This window comes from Porites lutea, chromosome 9 (genome assembly GCF_958299795.1).
Source record: "Porites lutea chromosome 9, jaPorLute2.1, whole genome shotgun sequence".
NCBI lineage: Eukaryota > Metazoa > Cnidaria > Anthozoa > Scleractinia > Poritidae > Porites > Porites lutea.
In genome coordinates, this window is record NC_133209.1 from 1,071,839 (window position 1) to 1,084,908 (window position 13,070).

The window sequence follows — 13,070 nt, forward strand, 5'->3', positions numbered from 1 at the left end:
CTGGTCGTGAGAGAAAACTATGTGTTTGTTTCGTTCGGATAAGCCGTTATGTTTTATGAGAGAGTTTTTGATAGATATGGGAAATGATCTATAGTCTTCGAAGTCTTGGTATACGTCCTGCCAATAATTCACTCTGCTTTTGATGGCCAAACTAAAAAGTTAAACGAAGGTTCTGCAAATGCCGTTTGTTTATTCAGTTTTGTCATATTAAAAGTAGGAAGACCAGATGGCAGAAGGAGTAGATTAATTAGGAACTTGTAATACTGAATTTTCTTCCTTTGCCGAATCATCCTTTACCGAGTGGATGAGTCTCAGATATTTGAGACTGAAACATTGTTTAATACATGTAATTTTTATTTCTCGAACTTTATGTATTGCTTCAAACTCCCATCAAATAATCGTGCACATTCATGCAGATCAACTTAATACACTACCCTGAATAACATTTCTTTTCTCAAAGGAGCCAGCGTATAGTCAAGTATAGCCATGATAGCAAAGCAGCAAAAAAGATACGGCAAGCATTTTATTTAAACAAAAACACTTTGGGATGACACTATTCACTCAAACGTAAGAGTTCTCTAGCCTCTTAATTGTAAAGTAAAAGCATCTTTGTAAAAATTGTCTAAAATATCATTACAGAAATTTCCCTGTTAGAAGAGGTTTTACCGATACTGTCGCACTTTCACTGGAAGCATTCACCTTTTGTGTTTAAGCGGAGAGGCTGTTGTCAAAAATTAAGTGTTAGTCCCGCTTCATGAAACAAAACCTCTGTTCCCACTAAGAATGTGATAAATGCAAAATGAAAAACTTAGGAATATTCATTTTGTTCATTCACTTCAAACATAACACCCACCAGCTCATGCAGGACTGATTGATTTACATAAGAGGAATTCATTGTTGTTCTCTGACTTCTCGGCAACAAAACAATACTAAGAATAGCTAACCATGCACCAGTGTCAGACCGGCTTTACTGATTTATAAAGTGCCCAAAATTTACATCCTGTGGATAGTTTCTGGCGTTATTTTAATTTTTTTTGTTATTATTTGCATTTTGTCCCTCTTTACCTTTAACTTAAGAAAGGTTTTCTTTTACGATATTGAGCTAATTGTATCGAACATAGTCTATTGGTAAGTTTACTCTTAGACGTATTCAGTAAACATATTTTAGGGTTACAAAAGGAGCAACTTCTGCCAACAATACAAGCTTGCTCACAGGGCAATTTTGCTCCAGAATGGAATTTAGAATACCACGTTTTCGCCTTTAGGCCTTTAAAAAGTTCTGCATGTCAGCTAATATAAAGACTTACGCCCCCAAATGGCCACGAGGTAATTATATTTTTTGTGTTGCGGAAGATGAAAGACAAACTCAGTACTAAAAAATCACAGCAAGTCTATCTTTCTACACAATAAAAGCTAAATCTTATATCAAGCCCAAAGGCCATCTAAGGAATAGGGACGCCCCACCGAAACGAATTTTTTTTCCTTTAAAGCGCGCCAACGACTAATGAACAAGCAAAACAATACATGCTAGGTATGGGCACGGAAATTATAAATCAAATAACTTCTGCTTTAACGGCTACCATGTCCTTTAACTGTCTTGTTGTTTCTCCTCACGGGAAATCACACAGACACGTAGTAACTATCAAAACAACTCATTTCCTCAATTTTTGTTTTTACGAGTTGAAGTCAACTTTACTTTAGCAAAATCCCTTCCCGTAATTTTTTATTTCTTAATTAGTTTCTAAATACGAACTAGTCCAGAAAACGTGACTAGGCAGTCAGCTGGCGATACTAAAACGCTTTATTTTATTTTCATTCCAAACTGATTTGTCATTTCTGTACAGGTTCGCGTCAACGGAAACTTGGTTCTTGCTGAGGAAGCTTGATCTGACAAACGCCTACCGAAGAAAACTTTAGAATGCAGAAAAATTGGCACGATATAAGCAAGTATTCCAAAACACAGGCACTGAATTTTAGGATTTTAAATCTTTTCTTTTTTTTCCTGCTCTTAGAACGCAAGCAGAAAAGCCTCTCTCAGCATGGTCAGCGCCATTTTTTCCTTCATATTTATTTTTTAATAGCCTGCAGAGGCACAAACAGAAAAACAAAACAAAAAAAATGCTCACGTGGGTTTTACTTAAGGTTGTTTGCACTTTAGTTCTTCAGGGTACCCTGTTGGGGCATGTCAGTGTACCAAGGGTGAAGGTAGCCTTAGAGCGTGCATAAGCTCTAGAAATCGCTAGTTTTGGCATTCACATTGCAATATTTAGAAATCTGCTTGAAATAAAATATTCCGATTATGAAATGATGTAGAGTTAAAATGGTCCAAAAATCACGGTACAAGAGTTTGTAACAAAACTTTTCCGTATTCTTATTTCGGAGTACGATCAATCGAACAAACCCTAAATCATACAGTTCACCAGGGCTCGGGGTTTTTTTTTCATTTTCTGAGGGAAAGGCTGTGGTGGCAAGGTTGAAAGTTCACACGGTTTACCACTCTCGTCCCCAGAGCCTCCTGGGGGCCTGAGCATCAGGGCCAGGAGGCTCTGGGGGCACAGGATTTGAAGTCCTAGATTTTAGGATTTCCGGTCATTTCTGATTTTCTACAACGTTTCTAATAGCGTTCACTTGAGTCTTGCAGAAGTGTCAATGACTGTTAATTAGGTTCATTCCGGGTACTTCAAGCTACTACAGTTGATGAAGAACAACTAATTAGAACTGCATCCATTGAATTATTACTTAATTCAAAATTTGCCTTTAAAGTATTCGGTTTTACAATTTTAAAGTCATCTCTGATACGAAAAAAAAGGGTATTTTATTACGCTCTTTTCCCACACTGACAAAAAAAAGATCTGGAGCCCACTCTGGGCCCATTTCAGCCCTTGGGTCCAAATCAGCCCTAGCTAATTGGACTGTATTGGCCCTGATTAAAGGGAGCCAAATCAGACTCAAAAATAGGACTGTATTTTACTCACCGAAACGGCCCCATTTTTAGGGCTAAGACAGATCTTTCTGATTTACAGTGTATAAATAACATACGGAAGGCGCAAACGCATACTGTGCAGCCAATTATGTAGCCTGCGTGGTAGGCGTTCGAAAGCGAAGGGGAAGGGAATTGATAAAACCTGAGTTATTTAGAAGTAACACATTAATACCTGTAATATTCAAAGTCTGAATACATCGTTTGTAAGTATCGACTCGGTTTTTTAAATTGTTAACAAGACAAAAGTTGCCAGCGGCCGAACCATTTTGTTTATTGTATAGAGTAAAATTTTGTGTTATTACGAAACCGATAGTGTTGTTGTTGGCTCTCCTGATTGGTCAGCGTAAATGAAGACTTATTTTTCTGACTTAATTCCTATTCATATATATCATTAATAATAAAACATAAATCAACAAAATGCAAATAGAGTGAATTTTACGACTCTGTCTCCTTCTCACATGTGACAGTCTGATATTTCAAGTTTCAAGCAAATCAAAACGCTAACGATGAACGAGGAGAAAATTCCTCTAGTACAGGTATTCTTATTCTTCCTTTAGCGCGCATGCCGGGTTATAAGAATTTCCATACTTAGAAGCGACGAAACCCTATTTCAATTTCTTTTCTTCTTCGTGCAGGTTCACAATTTTGGTGAATTTTCTGGGATTTAATAAGCCTTGCTTTGATTTTATTTCTTTTCAACTAAGATTTTTTGTATATAAATAGCCGAGAACTTAAAACACGTACAGACAAGATAATTTTCAGTTCTACAGAAATCAAATATTTTCACCGCACAATGATGGCTTTGAGAGCAGACGCTTGAATTTTAAATTTAATTAAAGACAAAATTAGCTCGAACGTTTTCTGGTTATTTCACAATTTATTACGTTTCCTTGCATGAAAAACGTAGAGTTTTTTTTAAAGGGGAACCATCGATGTAGTTCTAAGAAAGTTTTAAACTCAGCAGAGGTGTGTGATTTTACTTCAAAATCACCTGTCGCTCGCAGCAATGTATCCTTGCTTGACATATGTTCAGCATTACTTTAGAAAACGGAAAAAAAATTACTACATTGTTTGGAGTCGAAGCAAACGTTGAAACCTTTAGCTCAAAGAGATAAGGTTTTCTTTTTCATTTTATACTCGGCTCGGAATTCTTAACAGAATTAAAACACTTTTTTAAGACCAATAGACAAGGCAAGGAGCCATATTTATGTCTCTTGACAAGACTGAAATAACAGGTGTGGTATTAAAGAGACTGGTACGAGTCAAATCAGGTACCTTATTTACCGCTGACCTTCAGTTAGTGTGTATAATCATCACTGCCTTCGCATAGACTGAACTATTTTAAAAAGCATAATTCATGCTAAAAATTGTTCACCTTACGAGGACATAAAAACCCATTTAATCGGTGATCTAGGAAATTCGGGTTTACTATTCTTACTATTGGTCTTATATTGGTTGGTTTGTTGTGGAGAGTTTGCAGCTCAATGTTGCACTTGCGGCTAAAAAAAACAACAAAGCAAACAGCAAAGACATCATAAAGGTTGGCTTTCTTAAATTTTTAAAAAAAAGGAAGAGTGAAGAAGAAAGCCAGTGTGAAATATGGCGAAAGGGAACAAAGATAATCAATTAACAGAAGTAATCTCGAATCACTGAATCGTTATGTCTGACATGCGCGATAGATACCTCTCGCATTTTGCGTAACAAAAGGAAAAAGTAGAGCCAACAAATATTTTATTAAGAAAGTACTGTAAGGTATGAATGTGTATGCCAAATTACCAACACACGCTGCTTATTCAATTCAACTTGCCAAATTGACAATCAGAATTTGCAGGCCTTCGAAATGCACTCACAGGTATGACACTCCTTTCTTATTTCTAGTAACGCCACTTCAAAATATCTCGCCCTTACTAGAAAAACACCTAAGAGAAAAGCCTTTCGGTTAAGCAACCACAAGTTCATCATCGAGACTGGCAGATACAACCAAATAATTAGATTCGATAGTTTTTGCCCTGCTTGTAGATGTAATCAAATCGAAGACGAAATTCATTTTCTGTTTTACTGTTCCGAATACTCTAAATGAGAGATAAATTTTATAGTAAGCTACAATCTCTGATCGCAGTATTAAGTAATTATCGGTTGACGAATTGATTATGACATTTTTTGAAATCTGCTTCGTATCTTATTAACAAAGAATTAATTTAATTCATAGCATCTTGTTTTAAACTTCGGAAAAAATTGTTATCAACGTAGTTTTCAATCGTTATCTTAGTTTGTTGTACGATTTTGGAATACTTTTAAGTTAACGGTCTTGCAAATAAAGCTTATTATTGTTGCTGTTGTAGTCTGACAAGAAAGAAACTCAGTACTATAACGTATAACCCGATATACAGTACTATAGTTAAAGTAGCATAAACTGATATACATTACCGTCCAATGTTTCGCTTAGACAGAAGAAATGAAAGTTAGTTCTGTCTAACCAAAACATTGAGCAATTTAAGTTCCTTTTTCAGCTTTCTGATCAGCGTTATACACTATGCCCAACTTTACTCTCATTTGCATGTCGAGTCGACAGAGCGTGGAAATCGCTTGGATAAAAAAATGTCCAAAGCACCATGAGCCGAAAAAATCGGATGCTCTTCCAGGCTACCATGAGTCATGTTTGAAGAAATCTTGCCAGTGAAAACCTTAAAGCAGTTACTTACGCATGTTTCAGGTCAGGCCTCAAATTTTCAAAAGATAGATACACAGCACTATGTATAAGTTACTGACATAACTACGTTATGAACAACTGGAGGCCAGGAATATAACTGATATCTTTTGTATTTATACAGCTTCAAGCTTTGCATGATGAGCCTAATCCGCCACCGATCAAAGATAGTCAAGGACAAGCCTCTCCCATCGGGGAAACAGATGAAAACGCTCGTCTCGTTGGCGAAAATGAGGAGAAATCTTATAGCTCCTCAAGTGGTGGTTTAAATACTCCTTCTTCAGAAGAATCTATTGAAGAGAAAAGAAAATATCTTAATAATACAACCACGTGAGTTCTTTTTTTAAAACAAAAGAGACAAAAAGCGCAAGCTACACATATCATCTGCGAGTGCGCGAACCGGCCGAACTGGTTCATTCTCGTTACCAGAGCCCCGAGTTTTTTCAGCCTGAGCATAAACTGTTATCATATGAAATAGAGAAGCGGGGAGCTCTGGCCCCAATTGTTCAAACCCTACACAGCGCTATCTGTTGGATAAATCACTATCCAGCGGATTCGTGTTAGGAACACCAATTGTGTTGTCCACTGGACTGGATAGATATTAATCCAGTGCATAGCGTTATCCACCTTTTCAACAACTGGGGCCAGGAGTTGATAAAAGACCTGTCTGAGTACTCTGCGCATGCCCTTTGCGCTTGTGATGGCTACAGACGTGTGTAGCGTGTCTTTATTGTTGGCTTCTACACTCAGTTGGATCACTAACAGTGGATTCTTTTTAGGTCCAGCAACTGCCATTTTAAAATCCAGTAGCCTGGGAACGGACAGACAGTTTTATAGATCAAAACTTCCTTATTAATTGTTGTTTTTCTATACAGCAATATGCAGGCCCTGGCTCATCTATTAAGAGGAAGCATCGGGCCGGGGATGCTGGGATTGCCCGAAGCCGTAAGGCACGCTGGGATTGTCGTAAGTTTGCTTGTCCAGTTTTAGGGGCCAATTGTTTATGCAAGCCTTAGACGGTCTTTTTCAACGAAACCGAAGTAAACAATGTCATTGTATATTCAGACATATCATTAAACTTCTATCATACAGTCAAATTTTCAAAATGTCTCATAGCTCTGGTACCCTGTCTTATAACTAGAGAACAACACATGTTGTTTAAAATGGATCTCTTCTAAACTTAACTTAAAGGTATACTCAGGGTATGTCTACACTCTTGCACGAGCACGAAAACCATGTCTTTTTGATAAGAACTGCAATTTAGGCGCGGTGTCCTGTGACGGAGCGAAGCTACGCCGCGCCCGCGGTGGATTGTCACATATCGGATATTTTGATGTAACACTCTTTAGATCAATTAAAGTTTCTGGGAAACTGCCCACCTACCCCTCCCCTAATCCGACATTTTGCCCTAAGTAAGAAGTAAGTGTTAATGTTGACTTAGGGGAGGGGTAGGTGGGCAGTTTCCTAGAAACCTTAATTGATCTTAACACTCTTTGTGGCAGTGTAAATAAGTACTTGAAACGTAGCAGAAACGAATGAGTAGGAAAGAGGACTGGAACCAACTAAGACGGAAGTAAATATTCATGATTGAGGATTGGGACTTAATGTACCAATCCCTCTCGGCCATAACCTTAATATGAATATATCTTTCAGGTTGGTCCCCTGGGGATGTTGCTTGTTTCTGCGGTTACGGTTCACTGCATGCATCTTTTGGTTTATTGTAGTAGTGTCTTCTGTCGAAGGTAAGCTAGATGATGATGATGATGATCTTTGTCCAAGTTACAGTCGCAATCATACCCTTTGTATTCAGTATCTTTCCTCTTTGGTTCGTTCAATACATAGCCGTACCGTAGCGTCCTTCTTAAATCTACATTTTATAAGAGAAGAACTATATAACTGGAGTGACGAAGCCCAAAAACCACTTTATGGTGATATATATCTAGCCGGATTTTTGAAAACGTTATTTGTTATTGCCAAATAGACTTCTTCCGTCCAACAGTTTTTTTTCGTACAAAAACTATCTCCAAAGTAGCATTATAAAAACTAAGAGTGCAACCATTGCTTTTTTCTCGTCTCCTCCTTTCTTCCTCCCTGCTTTTTCTTTTTGTCCTTTCCTTTTCCTTCATTGGTGTGATTTTGGAGCTTATGGAGCTTAAAAAACCTACGGCTTTTCACTCAAATGACTGTAGATTTCGTTAGGCTGGTTTTCAAAAAATCGGGTAGATATATATATTCTGCCTTAAGTTTTATCCGTGATAGTAATTTCATGAGCAGCTTCAAATGGCTTGGCAGCTCAGTTGGTTAGAGTGCTGCCCCCTCCCCCGTATCTCGAGGTATCGTAGAGGTAAGAGTTCGAATCTCGGCAATCCTGAATTTTTTTAAGCTTTCTTTTCGCAACTGCAGAAGTCGCGTCTTTTACGGCTATTTCATCATGACGCGGTTCTAAAATATGAGATTCATACTTTCATCATATGTTGTTTCTCCACCTCCCTTTTGTTGCTTTTTTGTTGTAGAACTGGAGAGGCGGCTTTGGGTTATGGAGAGGTTGCAGAGGAATGTCTGAGGCGTTACTGGCCAAAAAGAGCTTATGTTGGAAGGTAAGGTAACAACTTTACCATTTATTCCCCTCCCCCTCCCCCCTACCCCCCCCCCCCCCCCCAAAAAAAAGAGGCTCAAATTCCATCGAATAGATTACGTAACAGTTAGTAGCAACAGCCACAGCACGGTCAGGTTGTAAGGAAGCTGAGCATCTCCTCTGACCACTGGATAAATTTGCTCCAATGGGTATTTTCGTTTCATCCTCGGAGATCAAGGGAAAGTCTAATCGGGCAGGAAAAAATGGCGCCAAGTAAAGTTCTTTAATTTTCCTCGCGCTATTTTTTTCCCCGCCCGATGTTTTTATTTATTTTCTCATTCTTTTAAACAGGCTGTTGTCGTAGACATTGTTTAAAGACTAAGCACTAAATTCCAGAAGCTTTTCTCAGAATGAAAGGGCTGAATTCACCCAAGGCCTCGAAGGTTTATATCACCCGCCCGTAATATAAAATGACGGCTATTTTCTATCATCTACACCTTGATTGATCACCTTTTGTTGAACTATTGTAAAGAGAATGATAAGACGATTTTAACATTTTTCAGACTGATCGTGAACATTTTTCTGTGTATATCACAACTGGGAATTGCCTGTGTATATTTTGTATTTATCGGCGATAATCTTAGACAGGTAAGAGCGCTAAGCGAGGTTTTATTTGCCTTTGAAATTTTTTTAACAGTATGCAACCGTAACTGCAACAACTGTCATTCTCATTTCCATCATATCGCCATCATTATCAGCAGCAACGATTTAGCGAGCAAGAGTGGCGCAGTGTTGTGCCATGCCTGGCTCCTGCTGGGCTCAAGTCCCGGTGTCGACGCCATATGAGGGTTGAGTTTGTTGTTGGTTCTCTTCCTTCTCTCTAGCTACTCCGGTTTTCTCCTCTCCTAAAAACCAACACCTTCAAATTGAAATTTGATCTGGAACGCACGGACACGGGTGAAAAAAAAAATACAATTACAGAAACAGTAGCAGCACTAGAGGCATAATGATCCGACAACATCGTCATCATCGTTAGTAACATACATATTTATCGCCATATCGTTATCACCGTCACCTTATATTACTTGATTGTCCTTATTGTTATCATCAACCTTTTAACCTTTTAAACCCTAATATCAAAATTCAAATTCTCTTTTGTTATCTCTATGCGTTTTCAATAGCAGTAGTGGGGAGAATTTGTTGAAGTATCAATGAGATTCATCTTGTGTGATCATGTCCTTAATTCTCATGACCACTCTGTTTTATAAAGCAGTGATATTACAAGGAGAAATTTGACGTTGATCACTCTTAGGGCTTAAAGGGTTAATACCTCGTCATCACTATTAACAAGACCTTTCCGTGTTCTTGAAGTTAGTGATTGCCATCACCAACTCCATCAGTGATTAAGCTCTACAAAGCCTTCCCTCCACCCCTCCCACCGTTCATTTGATATAAACCTCCTAGTTCCTCTTCTTCTACGTTTCAGGTATCCAACGCTCTGGACACTACAACTTGGATCGCAATAATTCTTCTTCCAATAATCCTGTTGTCCTTCATCCGGGATCTTCGTACTCTAGTCCCATTCTCCATCGTAGCAAACATCCTCTGTCTTGTAGCTCTTATTATTATATTTCAGTATATCGTAAGAAACATTCATGACGTTGACAGGCTGCCTGCCTTTAGTGGGTGGATGAACTTACCCGTCTTCTTTGCAATGGCTGTATATGCCTTTGAGGGAATTGCAGTGGTATGTATGATGTATTTGGCATTTGAATTTTTGCCTAGGTCCGATGTATCCTTGTTTTTGTTACCATGTTTATACCAATAGAGTAACTCAATGATTCGATGTATCAACCTCACCGCGCAGCTCTTAAATCCCTTGATTCGGTTCTTTGAATCTTTTCACGGTGGAAAACTCATTTATTTGGCTTTATCGTGTCAGTTAATAAGGCCAAATGACCACCCAAGATAACCAGTGGCGGATCCAGGGGAGGGGCCCGGGGGGCCCGGACCTCCCCTGGTTTTAGACCAAACTGAGGCCCGAGTAGCGGAAAAAAATTTTTTTGAAAAAAAACAAAAACCTTTACTGACTCTTTGAGTGAAAGAGTTAATTGGGTTCATTGTATGTCATTGATAGGTTTTGCCGATTGAGAACAAGATGGCAGCGCCTCAAAACTACGGCTGGATCATTAACCTTGGAATGGGAATCGTCTTCGTGTTGTTTTCCTCGATAGGAATTTTGGGATACATGTTTTGTCAGGAAAAATGTCTGGGCAGTATAACGCTGAATCTGCCCAATGAGGGGTAGGTATACACTGCGTGACCAAGGACGAACGCCAACCAAATTTGGTTTTGTCACTTTCTCCTCCGCAGAGGTTCCAGCTGAGCATCTCAATAAAAATAGCAAGCGCGCGGGCGACGATGAGAAGAGAGAAAAGGCGGGAGCTTCTTCTCTTTCCCCATCCCATCGTCCCCCGCGCGCTTTCATTTCTCCCTCTCCCCAGCCTCCCCGAGATACAAAGAGGCCCGTTCTGCGGTGAAGAGAGGTTTAGTCAGATAAGTCGACTATAGGTAAATCTGACGTTTCGAGTAATAAGCCCTCCATAGCGAACATGAAGAATCTGCTTTCGTTGGCCAATAACCCTCATCTTAACAAGATAAAACTAACAATTTGTGTTAAACCCACCCAGCTTTGCAGTCTCAGCGCTTATGTAGAAACGTTACAAATGCAAACACTTCCACTATACCGTCCCAACATTTCCAGAGAAAATAGATGACACCCTGCCAACGAGATTGCAGGTTCTGTGGTGCTTTTCATGAAAATTGGGAACTTGGAGTTAGATCATCACCGAAAACTTACTATACAGTTCTTCCCTCAACTCGCTAAAACCTTCACTCACCATGATCCTACCTCTCCCCCAGCCCCCACCCCAAGCGCTCCTCATTATTTTAAGAAGAGATCCTTGCAAACAAAAGAAAATCATTTTGACGAGACTTAAAAAGGAGGGGGAGATGTTTAGTTGGGTCTCCTATATCAGTTATTTTCTTAGTGTTTTCCCTCAAACAACGCCATTTCAACAAGAACGAGTTGATTTACCGTTCACTCCGTTAACCTCTTTGGTTTTCTCTCTTTAAGAATTTATTTAGGAGTAAAACTGCTGTTTGCCAGCTGCATTTTCCTGACGTATTTTCTTCAGTTTTATGTTCCCATGGTGATAATCCAACCTGTGATTCTCAAACACGTACCTGAGGAATATCAGGACGTGGCCGACTTCGCCATCAGGGCGGCAACAGTGATTTTTACTTGTGAGTATAAGCCTATTATAGTATTCAAAGGGGTTCTGTTACGATGATATTGCTGTTTTAAGCCAATTCTGTGCTTAAGTAATTACTGGGAGTAAATTTATTGACACCTAAAAAAAGTACTTTTTATCTATTTTAATTGATACTGTTTTTAAAGTATGAATAAACCACAAAACCAGAACGTTTTCTCTACTTTTTCGCAATCTGTTATCCATTTTGGGCCTTTTTACAGACTGTAATGACAGATTTCCCTACCCTTCCATATACTTCAACTAGTAAAATCTCTACCCCTTCTTATAGCTGAAGCCTGAAAAAGGTACCCTTTTCGGGCGGAGCCTCTCGTATAGGCCATTATAGGGAGTACCTCCCTCTAATACTCTCTAGCTCTTAAGAAGACCTTATAGTGTGTCCTCTCAAACGAATATTATTAACATAGTCCCATTTTGAGTTTGCAATCGCACCTTCAATTCACGCGGGAGAAAATGATTGACATGTGCTGTGTCGGGAGCGGCGTGAAATATCACTCACTGTCCTATTGGTCAATTGTCATGACGTCACCGGTAGAACATAACTAACGACCAGTTTTGTCTCATCAAAACCGTTTTGTTTTAATTTCAGGTATTCTGGCAATCAGCATACCCCAACTAGATAATTTTATTTCATTAGTCGGCTCTATCAGTTGCTCAACACTCGCCATTATTTTCCCGGTGGCAATTCACATCACCACCTTGACAACAGAGGGAGATGGCCGTGTTCCCACTGTCACTTTTTTCAAAGACGCCGCCATCATGCTCATTGGTATTCTAATGTTTCTGTTTGGTACCTACACGTCAGTGGCGCGCATTGTTGTACGATACCAGACTGGACACAACTAGAACTTGTAGATTATGACAATTGACTAAGATGTATCTTAACAAACAAGGAAGAATAATGGTGGATTGTGTCCGCTCCATACGGTCTAACCATAGTACCCTTCCACGGTTTTTTCAACTTTTGAAATGACCGATTAAATTTACTGCGAAAATATCGCGCGTAATTTCAATGATGCATTCTTCTGTTGCCAGTGTCCGGTGCCCAAATCATAATGATTGTAGTTTGGATCTTTGCTATCTGTTTTCAATGCCACTTAATCAACTTATATTTACAGCTATTTTGAGACCACAAAGCAGTAGTATAATTTTTCCAAAAAAAAAATTACCAAAACCCAAAGTCATGAAGCAAAGTTCTCCTATCATAAAATCGCAAAGTTGAACGTTTGTGAAATCGGATTTACAGCTGCAAAGCGTTTACAGCTACCCACATGATATTGCGGTCTTGTCGCGTAGGCTTGAGGTCTTATAACCGAAAACTTTGATTGAAATAACTGCATTTACTTTTGTATGATTAGATTTTATATTGCATGTCTTGATATTGGCTTGGGAGACTGGACGACACTCTTCATGGTAACAACCTATTTAAAGTATAGCAAATGAGAAAATACAAAATTTTCCTGGTAAAGGAAA

At 39.0% G+C, this 13,070-nt stretch overlaps 1 protein-coding gene across 1 annotated transcript; it reads left to right on the forward strand.

Moving 5' to 3' along the window:
• The first annotated feature begins 3,403 nt into the window (after window positions 1-3,403).
• LOC140947886 (proton-coupled amino acid transporter 1-like) lies at window positions 3,404-12,989 on the forward strand. Its single transcript, XM_073397099.1, has 10 exons — window positions 3,404-3,519; window positions 5,815-6,020; window positions 6,566-6,656; window positions 7,344-7,432; window positions 8,204-8,287; window positions 8,829-8,913; window positions 9,752-10,012; window positions 10,403-10,569; window positions 11,402-11,571; window positions 12,187-12,989. The coding sequence occupies exons 1-10, from the start codon at window positions 3,490-3,492 to the stop codon at window positions 12,441-12,443; spliced, it is 1,440 nt and encodes a 479-aa protein (XP_073253200.1). The 5' UTR covers window positions 3,404-3,489; the 3' UTR covers window positions 12,444-12,989.
• Window positions 12,990-13,070: the final 81 nt, after the last annotated feature.